At 58.7% G+C, this 16,666-nt stretch overlaps 1 protein-coding gene across 1 annotated transcript; it reads left to right on the top strand.

The window, feature by feature from the left end:
* The first annotated feature begins 5,901 nt into the window (after positions 1 to 5,901).
* MEF2B (myocyte enhancer factor 2B) lies at positions 5,902 to 11,438 on the top strand. The gene is made up of 8 exons (XM_076001241.1): positions 5,902 to 5,955; positions 6,841 to 7,044; positions 9,174 to 9,308; positions 9,837 to 9,984; positions 10,446 to 10,579; positions 10,677 to 10,770; positions 10,852 to 10,963; positions 11,222 to 11,438. The coding sequence occupies exons 1-8, from the start codon at positions 5,902 to 5,904 to the stop codon at positions 11,436 to 11,438; spliced, it is 1,098 nt and encodes a 365-aa protein (XP_075857356.1).
* The last annotated feature ends 5,228 nt before the right edge of the window (positions 11,439 to 16,666 follow it).

Genomic DNA, 16,666 nt, shown 5'->3' with positions numbered 1-16,666 from the left:
AAATAGAAAGAAATTAATTGGCCAACTAATATATATATAGAAAAAATTAGCCGGGCATGGTGGCGCATGCCTGTAGTCCCAGCTACTCGGGAGGCTGAGGCAGGAGGATCGCTTGAGCCCAGGAGTCTGAGGTTGCTGTGAGCGAGGCTGATGCCACGGCACTCGCTCTAGCCTGGGCAACAAAGGGAGACTCTGTCTCAAAAAAAAAAAAAAGAAAAAAAAAAGGCAACAGGCCCAGATGGGTGATAGAGCAAGACCCAGTCCTTAAAAAAAAAAAAAAAAAAAAAAATCCAGAGTCACTTCTCTAATCTTCTGTAGTCATTGTTGGTCTGCTTAAGCTTTCTACTTCTTTTGAGGTTAGCGTAGCTCCGTGGTTGGCACAGGCTGATACTTAATAAATGCTAAGGGCCGGGCGCGGTGGCTCACGCCTGTAATCCTAGCACTCTGGGAGGCCGAGGTGGGCGGATCGCTCGAGGTCAGGAGTTCAAGACCAGCCTGAGCAAGAGCGAGACCCCGTCTCTACTAAAAAAATAGAAAGAAATTAATTGGCCAACTGATATACATATAGAAAAAATGAGCCGGGCGTGGTGGCGCATGCCTGTAGTCCCAGCTACTCGGGAGGCTGAGGCAGGAGGATGGCTTGAGCCCAGGAGTCTGAGGTTGCTGTGAGCGAGGCTGACCCCACTCTAGCACTCACTCTAGCCCGGGCAACAGAGTGAGACTCTGTCTCAAAAAATAAATAAATAAATGCTAAAGATGAGGGTACAAAGAAAGGGTTGGGGGGGTGCTGGACTCTCAGCTTCCAATGCCTGTCTCCCCCCCACACCCCTCTGCTCAAGCCCCGTCCAGTCTCTGCATCTGGGCCCAACTACATGCGTCCTCCACCGGGAAGCCCTCTTGGGTTTCTCTCGTCCTTGCTCCCCTGGCCAGTGGGTCCACCTCTCTCTGTCTCTGTGCTGGGCAGATGCCACACCTCTCTGCTCTCTGGCTGGACAAGGCCGGGAGGCCCCCCAGGTGCAGAAGAGGTTTCTCCAAACCTCAGCCTCCCCCCCTCGTGCCGGCAGCTTCAGCATGTGCCGCCACCTCCCCCCCCAGCAGTTCCGATCGCACCAACATCTGGAGAATGGGCCGCCACTGGGGTCTGTCTGCGGCCTGAGGGCGGGCATTTGCATGTGAGGACAGATATACATGCTCGCCTCAGCCCTCCGCCTCCGAGTACCTTGGCTGGCCCTCCACACCTGGGCCCAGACAGGTCTCCGCTGAGTGCCTGGATTTGCATGGCCCCGTGTATTTCTGGGCAGGGTATCAGCTGGGGAGTCTGGGAGGAAGTTGTTGAGGGAAGCTGGGGGTAGGGGGGTCGGTAGGTCATGTCTCTTTTTTTTTTTGAGACAGAGTCTCGCTCTGTTGCCCAGGCTAGAGTGAGTGCCGCAGCGTCAGCCTCGCTCACAGCAACCTCAGACTCCTGGGCTCAAGCGATCCTCCTGCCTCAGCCTCCCGAGTAGCTGGGACTGCAGGCATGCGCCACCATGCCCGGCTAATATTTTCTACATATGTTAGTTGGCCAATTAATTTCTTTCTATTTTTAGTGGAGACGGGGTCTCGCTCTTGCTCAGGCTGGTTTCGAACTCCTGACCTGGAGCAATCCGCCCGCCTCGGCCTCCCAGAGTGCTGGGATGACAGGCGTGAGCCACCTCGCCCGGCCTGTCGTGTTTCTCTTGACCTGCTCCACTCACCAGATCTTCCTGGCCCCTCCTGGGCCTGGTTCAGGAGGGGAGCCCTAGTCTGGGGGAGACAGAGCTGGGGATGTGTACCCCTGACCCTATGTGGTCAGAACCGGAGAAGGAGAACGGGGACCCGTGGGAGTCCAGAGGAATGGCATAGGGGGCTTCCTGGAGGAATGGATTTTTCAAGTTGGGTTTTGATGTGTGAATAGGAGCTGGCCAGGCGAAGAAGGAGAATTAAGTGCCTCCTAGGCAGAGATATTTATCAAAGGGAGAGAGAGGTAGGCAGGAGCTGATGTGGGCAGTGGCCTCAAAGGCCACTGGGTGCTGTGACTTTGTCACAAGGGCGGTGGGGAGCTACGGAGAGTGTGCAAGCAGGGGTCAGGAGTGTCAAATCCCCGCATGAGCTCGTCAGCCCCTTTCAGGCCTGCACCAGAGTTGACGGAGGATCTCCTGGTGTTCTAGAGGCCCCCTAGGGCCCTGCAGAACAGTGACCTAAAATGCAAGGCACAGGCCTAGCACAGAGGGCCCTAGCCTCGGTCTCTGCCCAGACAGACTTGGCCCTGGCCTCCTGTCCAGCCTCCTGCCACCTCCACCCTGGTCCCCGACAGTCCTGCGCCCCATGGAAGCCACAAGCTGCGTCTTTTGTTTTTTTGATTTGTGCTTTTTTTTTGAGACGGAGTCTCACTCTGTAGCCTTGGTTAGAGGTGCCGTGGCGTCAGCCTCGCTCACAGCAACCTCAGACTCCTGGGCTCGAGCGATCCTCCTGCCTCAGCCTCCCGAGTAGTTGGGACTACAGGCACGCGCCACCGTGCCCGGCTAATTTTATTTCTATTTTTAGTTGTTTGGGTAATTTTCTCTCTATTTTTGGTAGAGACGGGGGTCTCGCTCTTGCTCAGGCTGGTCTCGAACTCCTGAGCTCAAGCAATCCTCCCGCCTCGGCCTCCCAGAGTGCTAGGATGACAGGCGTGAGCCACCATGCCCGGCTAATTTTTTCTATATATTTGTAGTTGGCCAATTAATCTCTTTCTATTTTTAGTAGAGACGGGGTCTTGTTCTTGCTCAGGCTGGTTTCAAACTCCTGACCTCGAGCGATCCGCCCGCCTCGGCCTCCCAGAATGCTGGGATGACAGGCGTGAGCCACCGCTCCCGGCCTCCCATGCCTTCTTGTGTCAAAGCCCTGTCACAGCCTTTTGTCACTCTTGGACCAAAACCCACAGCCGTCCCCAAGCTCAGAAGGCCCAGAGTGGCCCAGACTCTGTGGCCTCTTGCCCTCCCTCCTCCCTCGGTCCTTGTTGCTGTTTCTCGTCCTTCCTCAGGGCCTTCCCACCTGCTGTTCCCCCTGCCTGGCGCCCACTTCCTGTCTCAGCTCTCGGGTCTCAGTTCGGGGGGGAGACCCCCTGCCTTCCTGGCTCTCCCGCAACCCCCCTGTCTTGTGACCCCTGCCCTAGCCATAGAGTCTGTCTCTAAAATGGGGACAGGCCGGGCACGGTGGCTCACGCCTGTCATCCCAGCACTGTGGGAGGCCGAGGCGGGTGGATTTGCTCGAAGTCAGGAGTTTGAAACCAGCCTGAGCAAGAGCGAGACCCCGTCTCTACTATAAAAATAGAAAGAAATTAATTGGCCAACTAATATATAGAGAAAAAAATCAGCCGGCCGTGGTGGCACATGCCTGTGGTCCCAGCTACTCGGGAGGCTGAGGCAGGAGGATGGCTTGTGCCCAGGAGTTTGAGGTTGCTGTGAGCGAGGCTGACACCACGGCACTCACTCTAGCCTGGGCAACAAAGTGAGACTCTGTCTCAAAAAATAAATAAATAAATAAAATAAAATAAAATAAAATAAAATAAAATAAAATAAAATAAAATAAAATGGGAACAGACTGAGAAGGGACCAAAGCCTCGTCCTCTAGGCCCAAGAGACTCAGGTCCGAGCACTAGCCCAGGCCCTGCTCTCCTGGGACCCCGGGCACAAGGGGCGTGTCCGGAGGAACGTCCGGGCCAGTGTGCCCCTCCAGCCCCCTAGGGGCCCATCAGAGTGGGGGCCGTCCCAGCCGTGGGAACGCACCCGATTCCGGCCAGGGATTAAAATTAGCCGGGGAGGTTAAATTTAGCGCGTCGAGCCGGAGCTGCGGGGCTGGCTAGGGCTTGCCGGCCTTAGATCTGCGTGGCTGTCGTGGCTCAGACACCCAGCCCAGAGAGGGCAGAGGGCGGGCCTGGGGTCACACAGCAGGCCAGACATGCCAGCCGAGGAGTCTCACACTTCTGCGCCCTGGACCCCTGGGATGGTGGAGGGTCCCTCCCGCCCAGGGTACTGGGGCTGGGGGCTGGGAAGCAGCCGCTCATGGAAAAGGACCTGAATTTCTTTTTTTATTTTTTTTGAGACAGAGTCTCACTCTGTTGCCCAGGCTACAGTGAGTGCCGTGGCGTCAGCCTAGCTCACAGCAACCTCAAACTCCTGGGCACAAGCCATCCTCCTGCCTCAGCCTCCTGAGTAGCTGGGACTGCAGGCATGTGCCACCACGCCCGGCTAATTTTTTAATGTATATTTTTAGTTGTCCAATTAATTTCTTTCTATTTATAGTAGAGACGGGGTCTCGCTCTTGCTCAGGCTGGTCTCCAACTCCAGAGCTCAAGCGATCCTCCCCTCTCGGCCTCCCAGAGTCCTGGGATGACAGGCGTGAGCCACCAGCCCTGGCCGGCCAAAAAGTGAATTTTATGTAATGTGAATTTCACCTCCATTTGCAAAAACAAGGGAACTCCCTCATGATGCCCCCACTGGCAAAGACTCCTGCCTGGAGCATTTCCTTCCAGTCTTTTTTTTCCCAAACTCAATGCAATGTTTTAATATTTCCTTGTCAGCAAGGCCCCGGATCTTGGCTGCGGGGCTGTCGTGGCGTCGTTGAACACGATGCACCGCGGGCGCCCAGGCCCAGCGCGTGCAGCTGCCCAGCGCGCGAGCGCGGCCCCGTGCGCGTTCACGGTCCGGGTCAAGGTCAAGGTCACGGCCGGCGGCACGGGTGACCGCTTCAGTGACCCTGTCCGCTGAGCGCCTCCCATCCGGCCCGCGGGGGCGTTTACGCGGTTCCCCACGTTCACACTCCGAGCCTATATGTGGCGCCTGCTGCATGCGGGCACCTGTGAGCGCCTCACGTGGCTTAGCCATGTTATCTCCCAGCAAGACTGGGCGGTGCACACCGCCATTATCCCTGCTGCACAGATGGGGAAACTGAGGCCCAGGAGGTCAGGTTCACCTGAGGTCCCATGGTTGCCGGCTCCTCTTGTTTTCTTTCCTTCCTTCCTTCCTTCCTTCCTTCCTTCCTTCCTTCCTTCCTTCCTTCCTTCCTTCCTTCCTTCCTTCCTTCCTTCCTTCTTTCTCCTTTCCTTCCTTCCTTCCTTCCTTCTTCCTTCCTTCCTTCCTTCCTTCCTTCCTTCCTTCCTTCCTTCCTTCCTTCTTCCTTCCTTCCTTCCTTCCTTCCTTCCTTCCTTCCTTCCTTCTTTCTTTCTTTCTTTCTTTCTTTCCTTGTTTCTTTCTTCCTTCCTTCCTTTTTTTCTTCTTTCTTTCCTTCCTTTCTTTCCTTGTTTCTTTCTTCCTTCCTTCCTTTTTTTCTTCTTTCTTTCTTTCTTCCTTCCTTTCTTCCTTTCTCTCTCTCTCCTCTCTCTCTCTCTCTTTCTTTCTTTGTCTCACCCTGCTGCTGGGGCTAGAGTGCCCTGTCTCACAGCAACCTCCAACTCCTGGGCTCAAGCGATCCTCCTGCCTCAGCATCCCGAGTAGCTGGGGCTACAGGCATGTGCCGCCACATCTGGCTAATTTTTTCTATATATTTTTAGTTGGCCAATTAATTTCTTTCTATTTATAGTAGAGACGGGGTCTCGCTCTTGCTCAGGCTGGTTTCGAACTCCTGACTTTGAGCGATCCTCCGCCTCGGCCTCCCAGAGTGCTGGGATGACAGGCGCGAGCCACCGCGCCCGGCCTCATGTTGTTTTAGACCCTGGGCTGGGGCGTCTGTGTCGTGCTTTTCCGTCCTTGCTCAGCCTTCTCCTTGTGGGCACAGCTGCGCCCGGCAGGGGCCGGCCGAGGCAGGAGGGGGGCTGGGGTCCCTTCCCCTCCCCATTCTGCACCCACCCACGGGTCCTCTCCCCTTCTCCCCCAGGCCAAGGTCGCTCTGCCCAACCTGCCAAAGATGGGGAGGAAAAAAATCCAGATCTCACGCATTCTGGACCAAAGGAACCGGCAGGTGAGTGGCCGGGTGGAACTGCGGCTGCACAGACCGCATTCCCGGCGGGGCGAGGCCCAGGCAACCCGCCTGGCCCTTCTGGGAAACTTCGGGGCATGAGGACGGTGGGGAGCTTTGATGCCGTGTCCCGTGTCTGAGCTGGAGGATTTGCTCGGTTTTATGATCATTTATTCATTTATTCATTTTTTTTTTTTTTTGAGACAGAGTCCCACTCTGTTGCCCAGGCTAGAGTGAGTGCCGTGGCGTCAGCCTCGCTCACAGCAACCTCAGACTCCTGGGCTCAAGCGATCCTCCTGCCTCAGCCTCCCGAGTAGCTGGGACTACAGGCATGCGCCACCATGCCCGGCTGATTTTTCCCATATATTTTTAGTTGTCAAGCTAATTTCTTTCTATTTTTAGTAGAGACGGGGGTCTCGCTCTTGCTCAGGCTGCTTTCAAACTCCTGACCTTGAGCGATCCTCCGGCCTCGGCCTCCCAGAGTGCTAGCATGACAGGCATGAGCCCCTGCCCCCCCCCCATTCATTTATTCTTGCCGATGACTGGAAACCCGGTCACAGGGGAGAGATGAAACTCAACACAGACACGCCCAGCTCAGAGGGCTGGCCCGGAGGGAGCCACAGAACTGGGGAAACCCAGAGAGAGAGAGTGTGGGTTCTGCTTGGGAGGCCGAGGAAAACTTCCCAAACGGGAGGGGAACATTTGGGTTGGGTTTTGAAGCGCAACTAGGAGTTTTCCAGGCTGTGCGGCGGGGAGGAGAGGGCAGCCAGAGAGGATAGTAGCACACGTGGGGTCATGGGGCATATTTGGGGAATGGTTAGGCCTCTGCCACAACACCCCAAATCCTTTTCTCCCCCTCCCGCCTGCGCCTGCGGGTCCCGGGCCCAGGTGACGTTCACCAAGCGCAAGTTCGGGCTGATGAAGAAGGCCTACGAGCTGAGCGTGCTGTGTGACTGCGAGATCGCCCTCATCATCTTCAACAGCGCCAACCGCCTCTTCCAGTACGCCAGCACGGACATGGACCGCGTGCTCCTGAAGTACACGGAGTACAGCGAGCCCCACGAGAGCCGCACCAACACCGACATCCTCCAGGTACGCCCGGGCCTCCGCCCTGGGCCTCCGCCCTGGGCCTCCGCCCCGCCCCGCACTCTCCGCTCTCTCAGCGCCTAGGGGGCTCTCGCTTTGCACGGGAGACGAGCGCTGGGGTCTGGCTTTGCTCGCTGGTAAAAAGCAAGTCTGGAAAGGCCGGGCTCGCGGAGGCTCACGCCTGTCTTCCCAGCACTCTGGGAGGCCGAGGCCGGAGGATCGCTCGAGGTCAGGAGTTCGAGGCCAGCCTGAGCAAGAGCGAGACCCCGTCTCTACTATAAATAGAAAGAAATTAGCCAGACAACTAAAAATATATGTAGGAAAAATGAGCCGGGCGTGGTGGCGCATGCCTGTGGTCTCGGCTACTCGGGAGGCTGAGGCAGGAGGATCGCTTGAGCTCAGGAGTCGGAGGTTGCTGTGAGCAAGGATGACGCCATGACACTCACTCTAGCCTGGGGAACGGAGTGAGACTCTGTCTCAAAAAAAATATATATATATATATAGAGAGAGAAATGAGCTGGGCACGGTGGTGCGTGCCTGTAGTCCCAGCTACTCGGGAGGCTGAGGCAGGAGGATCGCTTGAGCCCAGGAGCTTGAGGTTGCTGTGAGCGAGGCTGACGCCACGGCACTCACTCTAGCCTGGGCAACGGAGTGAGACTCTGTCTAAAGAAAACACAAGTCTGGGCCCGTGGGGGGGTCCCCTCCAGGGGCGGCAAAAATAGAGCACATCGGCCACCGAGCACGGAGGTCTGGCTGCGTGGCCTCACATGCATGTCACCTCATTTGATTCTGTCACCCGTTCTTGGAGGAGTTCTCGGTACCTCTGGTCACACGTACACATGCGGAGGGGGCAGGATTTGAGCCTGTATGTGTCTGTCCCCAGGGAGTGTGCTCTTACACTTCTGCCATGATAAGTTGAGAGAGACAGAGACAGACAGAGACTGAGAGAGACACACACACACCAAGACAGAGACACGCACGCAGAGAAACGGAAACAGACAATAAAAGGCCCCATGATGGGAGGCCGAGGCGGGAGGATCGCTCGAGGTCAGGAGTTGAAAATAAGCCTGAGCAAGAGCGAGACCCCGTCTCTACTAAAAATAGGAAGAAATTAATTGGCCAACTAAAAATATACATAGAAAAAATCAGCCGGGCGTGGTGGCGCATGCCTGTGGTCTCGGCTACTCGGGAGGCTGAGGCAGGAGGATCGCTTGAGCCCAGGAGTGTGAGGTTGCTGTGAGCTAGGCTGACGCCACGGCACTCACTCTAGCCTGGGCAACAGAGACTGTGTCTCAGAAAAAAAAGGGCACCACCTGTCATCTGTTAGGCCAAAGTCCTTGGGGTGCAGACAACAACCCCAGAGTCTCCCGGGATGTGACGCCTCGACCTCCCCGGCTGATGCAGACCCCCAGCCCCGAGGCTGCGCCCACCGCAGGCTCCCCCTGCGCCCCTGGGCTCTGAGCCCGCCAGTCCTCCCACCGCCCAGCCGGGCGGCCCAGGAAGCAAGCGGGCCTCGCCGAGACCCTGGCGTGCTTCTGTCTGCGCCGCTGCCTCCCCGGGAGGGTCAGACTGGGGAGGCCGGAGCGGAGGCGGGCTCAGTCCCCACACCTGCTGTCCCTGCAGACGGGGGAGTCTTCGCCCAGGATGGGAAGGACCCGGGGGGCTGGGAGCTCCTGAGGTCTCCAAAGTTGGGGGAGAAGCGGGCGGAGGACAGGCTGGGGCCCAGGCGTGTGCGGTTGCGTGGTCCCAGGAAAGCCGCTGACATTTATTAGGCAGCCACTGCATACCAGGCTCCAAGGCTGTGCGTGGGGGCAGCACGGAGGTCCCCGAGTCATGTCCAGGGGCAGGGATCGGATAGGCGACAACAGGCCTGGGTGGATCTCAGCTCCTCCAGTGTGACCCGGGCGGGGGTCCTTGGCCTCTCTGGTCCCGGGGCAGGACATGCCTTTCCTCGCACACGGGTGGAAATTGCTCCATGGCAACTCGCTAGGGTTTTGGCCGATGGGGTTTGGCCGGGGCAGGCTGTGCCCACATGCTACCCCGGCCACAGAGCCGAGTGGGGAAGGCCTCTCCCCGTCCCATGCCTGGGGGGTTGGGGAGGGCAGGGTCCACTCTGTTGTCTCTTGTCCTGACAGACGCTCAAGCGGAGGGGTGTGGGCCTCGAGGGGCCAGAGCTGGAGCCAGATGAGGGGCCGGAGGGGCCGGGAGAGAAGCTGCAGAGGCTGGCAGGCGAAGGGGGTGACCCGGCCTTGCCCCGACCCCGGCTCTACGTAAGTGACCCCCCCCCCGCCCCCGCTCCACTGTGAATGGGGCCCTCCCCCACCTCCTCGGCCCAGGTGGTTGCGGCTGGTACTGAGAGAGAGAGACCTAGAGCCAGGGAGCCTGGGATTTGGAGGCAGGTCTCTGCCTGGGTGGGCAGGTGAGGCTTTCCTGAAGAATGGGCATTGCAGCTGGGGCTTTGAAGGATACATAAGAGTTCAACAGGCTGACAGTTCCTTCCTTCTTTACTTCTCTGATCAAACACCCCAGGCAGCCCCCTCAGTGCCAACTCTATGCTGAGCAAAAGGCCTCTCAGCTCCGGGCCGAGCTGGCTTGGACAGACAGAGCCAGAAGCACCCCCCCCCAGCCTGTGGGGTTAGGCCAGAGGGAGGAGGAGATAGGGAGCCCCAAGAGAAGAGTGGCAAAGGCTTCCGGAAGGAAAGGCAGAGGCTGGCCCTTGAACCCATCGGGATTTTCGCCCTTGGGCTTGGCCTCCCCGTTGGCACCGTCCTCCAACCCACCCACCTCTCTGCCCACAGCCGGCAACCCCTGCTATGCCCAGCCCGGACATGGTGTACGGGGCGTTTCCCCCCGCAGGCTGTGACCCCGGCGGGCTCGGGGAGGCCCTGCCTGCCCAGAGCCGCCCGTCCCCCTTCCGACCAGCGGCCCCCAAAGCCGGACCCCCAGGTGAGGCGGGGCACAGGCCCTGGCGGGGGGCAGTGGTGGGGGGCCCAGGGGGTCCTCTGGGTGGATCTGGGCTCTGGCACTGCCTGTGCCCGAGTCACCTCTAAACCTCAGACTTCGGCGGGTGCGGCGGCTCACACCTGTCATCCCAGCACTCTGGGAGGCCGAGGCAGGAGGATCGCTCGAGGTCAGGAGTTGGAAACCAGCCTGAGCAAGAGCGAGACCCCGTCTCTACTATAAATAGAAAGAAATTAATTGCCCAACTAAAAAAAAATACATAGAAAAAATTAGCCGAGCATGGTGGGACATGCCTGTAGTCCCAGCTACTCGGGAGGCTGAGGCAGGAGGATGGCTTGAGCCCAGGAGTTGGAGGTTGCTGTGAGCTGGGCTGACGCCACGGCACTCTAGCTTCGTCGGCTGACATGGCCGGGGTGCCCTCTCTCTGGGGGTCCCCCCCTCCCCAGGCCTGGCACACCCTCTCTTCTCGCCAAACCACCTCGCCAGCAAGACGCCGCCCCCCCTGTACCTGGCGGCCGACGGGCGGAGGCCGGACCTGCCGGGTGGCCTGGCCGGGGCCGGAGGGGGACTGAGCTCCTCGGTGAGTGGGGGGCGGGACGGCGTGGCGGGCTGGTGGGGGCGGGCAGGGCGGCCCGGGCGCGGGCCCCAGGTGACCCTTCGCCCTCTGTGCCCCGCAGAGAAGCCTCTACGGCAGCCTGCAGAGCCCGTGCTCGGCCGCGGCCCCGGGAACGCCGCTGGGGAGCTTCCCCTTCCTCCCCGCGGGCGCCCCAGGTACACCCCCAGCCGCCCCCGGGACCGGGACCCGGCGCGTCGGGCGTGGCGGGGCCTCAGCCCAACCTTCCCGCCCAGCAGAGTACGGCCTGGGAGACCCCCCGCCGCCCCCGGGCTTGCTGCAGTCGCCGGCGCTGGCCGCGTGGCCGTCCTCCCGGGGAGACGCGCCCCCCGCCGCCGCCGCCCCGCCCAGGTGAGCGCCGGCACCGCCGCACCTGCCCGCGGCCGCCAGGTGCGCGCGGAGCCGCGGCCGCTGCTGCCCCCTGGCGGCCACGCCCGGTACTGCGCGCGCCCGCGGGGCGGGGCGGGGCGGGGCGGCTATTTCGGAGGCCCCCGGGGGACCGCCGCCCCCTGCTTTCCCAGGGCCCGGCTGCCCGGCTTCCGCCCCTGCCCCGCGGGGCTCACGACACCCCCTTTTCTGTCTCTCCTCCCCTCCCCCCTCCGGCAGCAGCGGCGGCCGCGGCCCCGGCGAGGGGGGCCCCCCGACGTCCCCGCCGCCCCCCGCGGTCAGCGTCAAGTCCGAGCGCGTCTCTCCTGCCCCCGGCGGCGCCGGCGACTTCCCCGCGGCCTTCCCCTACCCGCTGCTCCTCGCCCGGACCCTGGCGGAGCCGCTGCGGCCCGCGCCCGCCCTGCGCCGCCTGCCCCTGGCGGACGGCTGGCCCCGGTAGTGGGCACCCCCGGTGGGGGGCACCCCCGGTAGTGGGCACCCCCGGTGGGGGGCACCCCCGGTGGGGGGCACCCCCGGTAGTGGGCACCCCCCGGTAGTGGGCACCCCCGGTGGGGGGCACCCCCGGTAGTGGGCACCCCCCGGTGGGGGGCACCCCCGGTAGTGGGCACCCCCGGTAGTGGGCACCCCCGGTGGGGGGCACCCCCCGGTAGTGGGCACCCCTCGGTAGTGGGCACCCCCCGGTGGGGGGCACCCCCCGGTAGTGGGCACCCCCGGGTGGCGCCGGGCGGAGCCACGTGGGGACCCGGCCTCCCTCCCGGCCTCTGCACGAGAGAGCCGAGGCTGGCCGCCCCTCCCCCCACGGTGCGGGCTTGGGGGGTGCGGCTGGATTCGGGTCCCTGGGTGGGGGGGTGTCGTCTCCTTTCCTCCTCCCTGAGTGTGTGTCCCCCCAATAAAACGCGCGTGGCGTCCATGGACGAGACTGTGTGTCGCTGCTCAGAGCCCCCCACCCCCCACGTCTCCCCACCCGCTGGCCGGCGGCCTCAGTCTTGCCTCGTCTGGGTTTGGGGTGCCCCCCCCCGAAAGGATAGGGGGGAAGGGTGGGGAGGGGACAGGCGACCAGCTGGGGCCTCTGGGGACTCCATAGACCCAGGGTGGCTCCGCTCCAGGGGGCAGGGCCTGCGCTAGTCATCCTCCAGTCACTGGCCGAAGTCACTGGCCAGGGCTGCTCCTGGGGGTGTCCCATCGTGGGCACTGGGGGAGCCCCCAGACTGCATGGCAGCGCCAGAAGCCTGAAATATTATTTTATTATTTTATTTTTTTGAGACAGAATCTCACTCTGTTGCCTGGGCAAGAGTGCTATGGCATCAGCCTAGCTCACAGCAACCTCAACCTCCTGGGCTTAAGTGATCCTCCTTCCTCAGCCTCCCAAGTAGCTGGGACTACAGGCATGCGCCACCATGCCGGCATAATTTTATATATATATATATATATATTTTAGTTGGCCAATTAATTTCTTTCTATTTTTAGTAGAGATGGAGATCTCGCTCTTGCTCAGGCTGGTTTCCAACTCCTGACCTTGAGCGATCCTCCCTCCTCAGCCTCCCAGAGTGCTAGCATGACAGGAGTGAGCCACCACGCCCAGCCAAAGCCTGAAATCTTTTTTTTTCCTATTATTTTATTATTTATTTATTTATTTATTTTTTTTTTTTGAGACATAGTCTCGCTTTGTTGCCTAGGCTAGAGTGAGTGCCATGGCGTCAGCCTAGCTCACAGCAACCTCAAACTCCTGGGCTCAAGCAATCCTTCTGTCTCAGCCTCCCAAGTAGCTGGGACTACAGGCATGAGCCACCATGCCCGGCTAATTTTTTTATATATATTAGTTGGCCAATTAGTTTCTTTCTATTTATAGTAGAGATGGGGTCTCGCTCTTGCTCAGGCTGGTTTCGAACTCCCGACCTCGAGCAATCCACCCGCCTCAGCCTCCCAGAGAGCTAGGATTACAGGCGTGAGCCACCGCGCCCGGCCTCCTATTATTTTATTTAAAAAAATTTTTTTTTTAACTTTACACTACACAATATGAGAACAAAAAGCCCAGGAGTTTGAGGTTGCTGTGAGCGAGGCTGACTCCACGGCACTCACTCTAGCCTGGGCGACAGAGCGAGACTCTGTCTCAAAAAAAAAAAGAAAGAAAGAAACTAGGCCAGTCCCTGAAGTCAATGACCACAGGCTAAGCTCCCAGTGGTGGGGTTCGTGAAAATGTGAGCTGCTTTCTAAGGCCGGAGGTCCCCAGGCTGGAGGCCCCAGGCCGGAGGTCCCCAGGCTGGAGGCCCCGGGCTGGAGGCCCCAAGCTGGAGGCCCCGGCCTGTCTACCAGTGTGGTTCGGTTCCCGTCCCAGGAGACTGCACTTTTGCTATAGGCCACGAGATGGCGCTCCATGGTGAGCTTTTGGAGTCAGCGCTTCCCAAAGAGTAAAAATAATATAATAATAGTAATAGTAATAATTAATAATATAAACAGTACTTGTAGGCCGGGCGCGGTGGCTCACGTCTGTCATCCCAGCACTCTGGGAGGCCGAGCGGGAGGATCGCTCAAGGTCAGGAGTTCAAGACCAGCCTGAGCAAGAGCGAGACCCAATCTCTACATAAATAGAAAGAAATTAATTGGCCAACTAATATATATAGAAAAAATTAGCCGGGCATGGTGGCGCATGCCTGTAGTCCCAGCTACTCGGGAGGCTGAGGCAGGAGGATCGCTGAGCCCAGGAGTTTGAGGTTGGCTGTGAGCTGGGCTGATGCCACGGCACTCACTCTAACCCGGGCAACAGAGTGAGACTCTGCTTCAAAAAAAAAAAACAAAGTCAAGACCAACTCCAGAGTTTTTGGCCGAGCCCTGGAAGTGGAGCTGCCTTTTCTGCAAGGGCGGGGCGGCAGGAGGGCAGCCAGGGAAGACACTGCACCTGCGGCCCGATTCCTGCTGGTTGCCAGTGGACACCACACGGGGTGCTGAGTGACACCTAAGCTCCTGAGCTTGGGGGCCAGGGAAGAGATCAAGGTGTGAGGCAGAGATTTGGGCCCCTCTGAACCTCAGTATCTTCATCAGTGAAATGGAGACAATTGTTCTGCCACCCAGCTGTGCTGGAGGGAGTGCATGGATCAGTCCCTGCCCCAAGCCGAATCCTTCCTTCCTTCCTTCCTCCTTCCTTCCTTCCTTCCTTCCTTCCTTCCTTCCTTCCTTCCTTCCTTCCTTCCTCCTTCCTTCCTTCCTTCCTTCCTTCCTTCCTTCCTCCCTCCCTTCCCTCCCTCCCTCCCTCCCTTCCTCTTCCTTCCTTCCTCCTCCCTCCCTCTCTTTCCTCCCTCCCTCCTTCCTCCCTTCCTTCCTTCCTTCCTTCCTTCCTTCCTTCCTTCCTTCCTCCCTCCCTCCCTCCCTCCCTCCCTTTCCTCCCTCCCTTTCCTCCCTTCATCCTTCCCTCCCTCCCTTCCATCCCTCCCTTCCTTCCTTCCTTCCTTCCTTCCTTCCTCCCTCCCTCCCTCCCTCCCTTCCATCCCTCCCTCCCTTTCCTCCCTCCCTCCCTTCCTCCCCTCCCTCCCTCCCTCTCTTCCTTCCTTCCTTCCTTCCTTCCTTCCTTCCTTCTTTCCTTCCTTCCTTCCTTCCTCCCTCCCTCCCTCCCCTCCTTCCATCCCTCCCTCCCTCCCTTTCCTCCCTCCCTCCCTTTCCTCCCTCCCTCCCTCCCTCTCTTCCTTCCATCCTCCCTCCCTCCCTTTCCTCCCTCCCTCCCCTCCCTCTCTTCCTTCCTTCCTTCCTTCCTTCCTTCCTTCCTTCCTTCCTTCCTCCCTCCCTCCCCTCCTCCCTTCCATCCCTCCCTCCTCCCTCCCTTTCCTCCCTCCCTCCCTTTCCTCCCTCCCTCCCTCCCTCTTCCTTCCTTCCTTCCTTCCTTCCTTCCTTCCTTCCTTCCTTCCTTCCTTCCTTCCTGTTTTTTTTGGTTTTTTGTTTTTTTTTTTTTGAGACAGAGTCTCACTCTGTTGCCCGGGCTGGAGTAGCTCACAGCAACCTCAATCTCCTGGGCTCAAGCAATCCTCCTGCCTCAGCCTCCCGAGTAGCTGGGACTACAGGCATGCGCCACCATGCCCGGCTAATTTTTTCTATATATATTAGTTGGCCAATTAATTTCTTTCTATTTTTAGTAGAGAAGTGGTCTCACTCTTGCTCAGGCTGGTCTCGAACTCCTGACCTGCAGCGATCTGCCCGCCTCGGCCTCCCAGAGTGCCGGGATCACAGGCGTGAGCCACCGCGCCCGGCCCTTCCTTTCTTTCTTGGTCCCCCTCGCCTGGCACCTTTGACTTCCTCTCTGATGCTCTCCCTAATCCCAGCTTCTCTGGATCCTATCGGCATACTCTGACCCGGAGGGGCTTCTTGTCACCCCCGTGTAGGTCCTGGGAAGTCTCAGTGACCCCCACTGCCACAGTCACCCACACTCTCTCAAGGGAGCATTCTGAATCCAGAAGGCCAAAGTCACAAATGGTGAATAGCCTGCACACAGACATCCACACATGCAAAACACCCACGGGGACAAGGCAATGAACCACACCAGGTGTCCTCAAACTACATCCCGCGGGCCACATGCGGCTATTTTTGCCCGTTTGTTTTTTTACTTCAAAATAAGATATGTGCAGTGTGCATAGGAATTTGTTCATAGTTTTTTTTTTTTTTTTTTTTGAGACAGAGTCTCACTTTTGTTGCCCAGGCTAGAGTGAGTGCCGTGGTGTCAGCCTAGCTCACAGCAACCTCCGACTCCTGGGCTCAAGCGATCCTCCTGCCTCAGCCTCCTGAGTAGCTGGGACTACAGGCATGCACCACCATGCCCGGCTAATTTTTTTTTTTGTATATATACTTTTAGTTGGCCAATTAATTTCTTTCTATTTTTAGTAGAGACGGGGTCTCACTCAGGCTGGTTTCGAACTCCCGACCTTGAGCAATCCGCCCGCCTCGGCCTCCCAGAGTGTGTTCATAGTTTTTTTTGTGTTTTTTTTAACTACAGTCCGGCCCTCCAACGGTCTGAGGGACAGTGAACTGGCTTCCTGTTCACAAAGTTTGAGGACCCCTGAACCACACCCTCATAAACGCCCTCAGACCCCCAGTCATACGCAATCTATGCCCATGCTCGGGGAGATACACCCATCCAGAGAAACACAGATGGCAAAACTCAGGGCCTGACGTACACCAGAAGCACTTTCCTCCAAGCCCTGAGACACTTCAAGAACATGAGATTCCCCCAGGCTGACAGCAAGTGCTTGATCCAGCCATGCCTGCAGCTGACCCCACCTGTATATATTTCTATATGTTTTTAGTTGTCCAATTAATTTCTTTCTATTTTTAGTAGAGATGGGAGGGGGGGTCTCACTCTTGTTCAGGCTGGTCTCGAACTCCTGACCTGGAGCGATCCACCTGCCTCGGCCTCCCAGAGTGCCGGGCGTGGTGGCGCATGCCTGTAGTCCCAGCTACTCGGGAGGCTGAGGCAGGAGGACCGTTTGAGCTCAGGAGTTAGAGGTTGCTGTGAGTGAGGCTGACGCCACAGCACTCACTCTAGCCCAGGCGACAGAGTGAGACTCTGTCTCAAAAAAATAAATAAATAAAATAAAATAAAATAAGTCATCCTACTCCAAGTGGGTAGTGCCCAGGAGCAGAGATGGCTCTGCAAGGAAGCTGATTACAGGGGTGGGGGTAGGGGTG

Source organism: Microcebus murinus, chromosome 4, assembly GCF_040939455.1.
Source record: "Microcebus murinus isolate Inina chromosome 4, M.murinus_Inina_mat1.0, whole genome shotgun sequence".
Taxonomy (NCBI): Eukaryota; Metazoa; Chordata; class Mammalia; order Primates; family Cheirogaleidae; genus Microcebus; species Microcebus murinus.
The sequence above is the reverse complement of the archived record's forward strand: the minus strand, read 5'-3'. Positions and strand labels throughout refer to the sequence as shown.

Coding starts and splice junctions, on each gene's coding strand:
- MEF2B (XM_076001241.1), top strand. CDS start 5,902: ATGGGGAGGAAAAAAATCCAGATCTCACGCATTCTGGACCAAAGGAAC. Junction 10,771..10,851: donor CCTCCCCGCGGGCGCCCCAG/GTACACCCCCAG, acceptor CCCGCCCAGCAG/AGTACGGCCTGGGAGACCCC. Junction 10,964..11,221: donor GCCGCCGCCGCCCCGCCCAG/GTGAGCGCCGGC, acceptor CTCCGGCAGCAG/CGGCGGCCGCGGCCCCGGCG.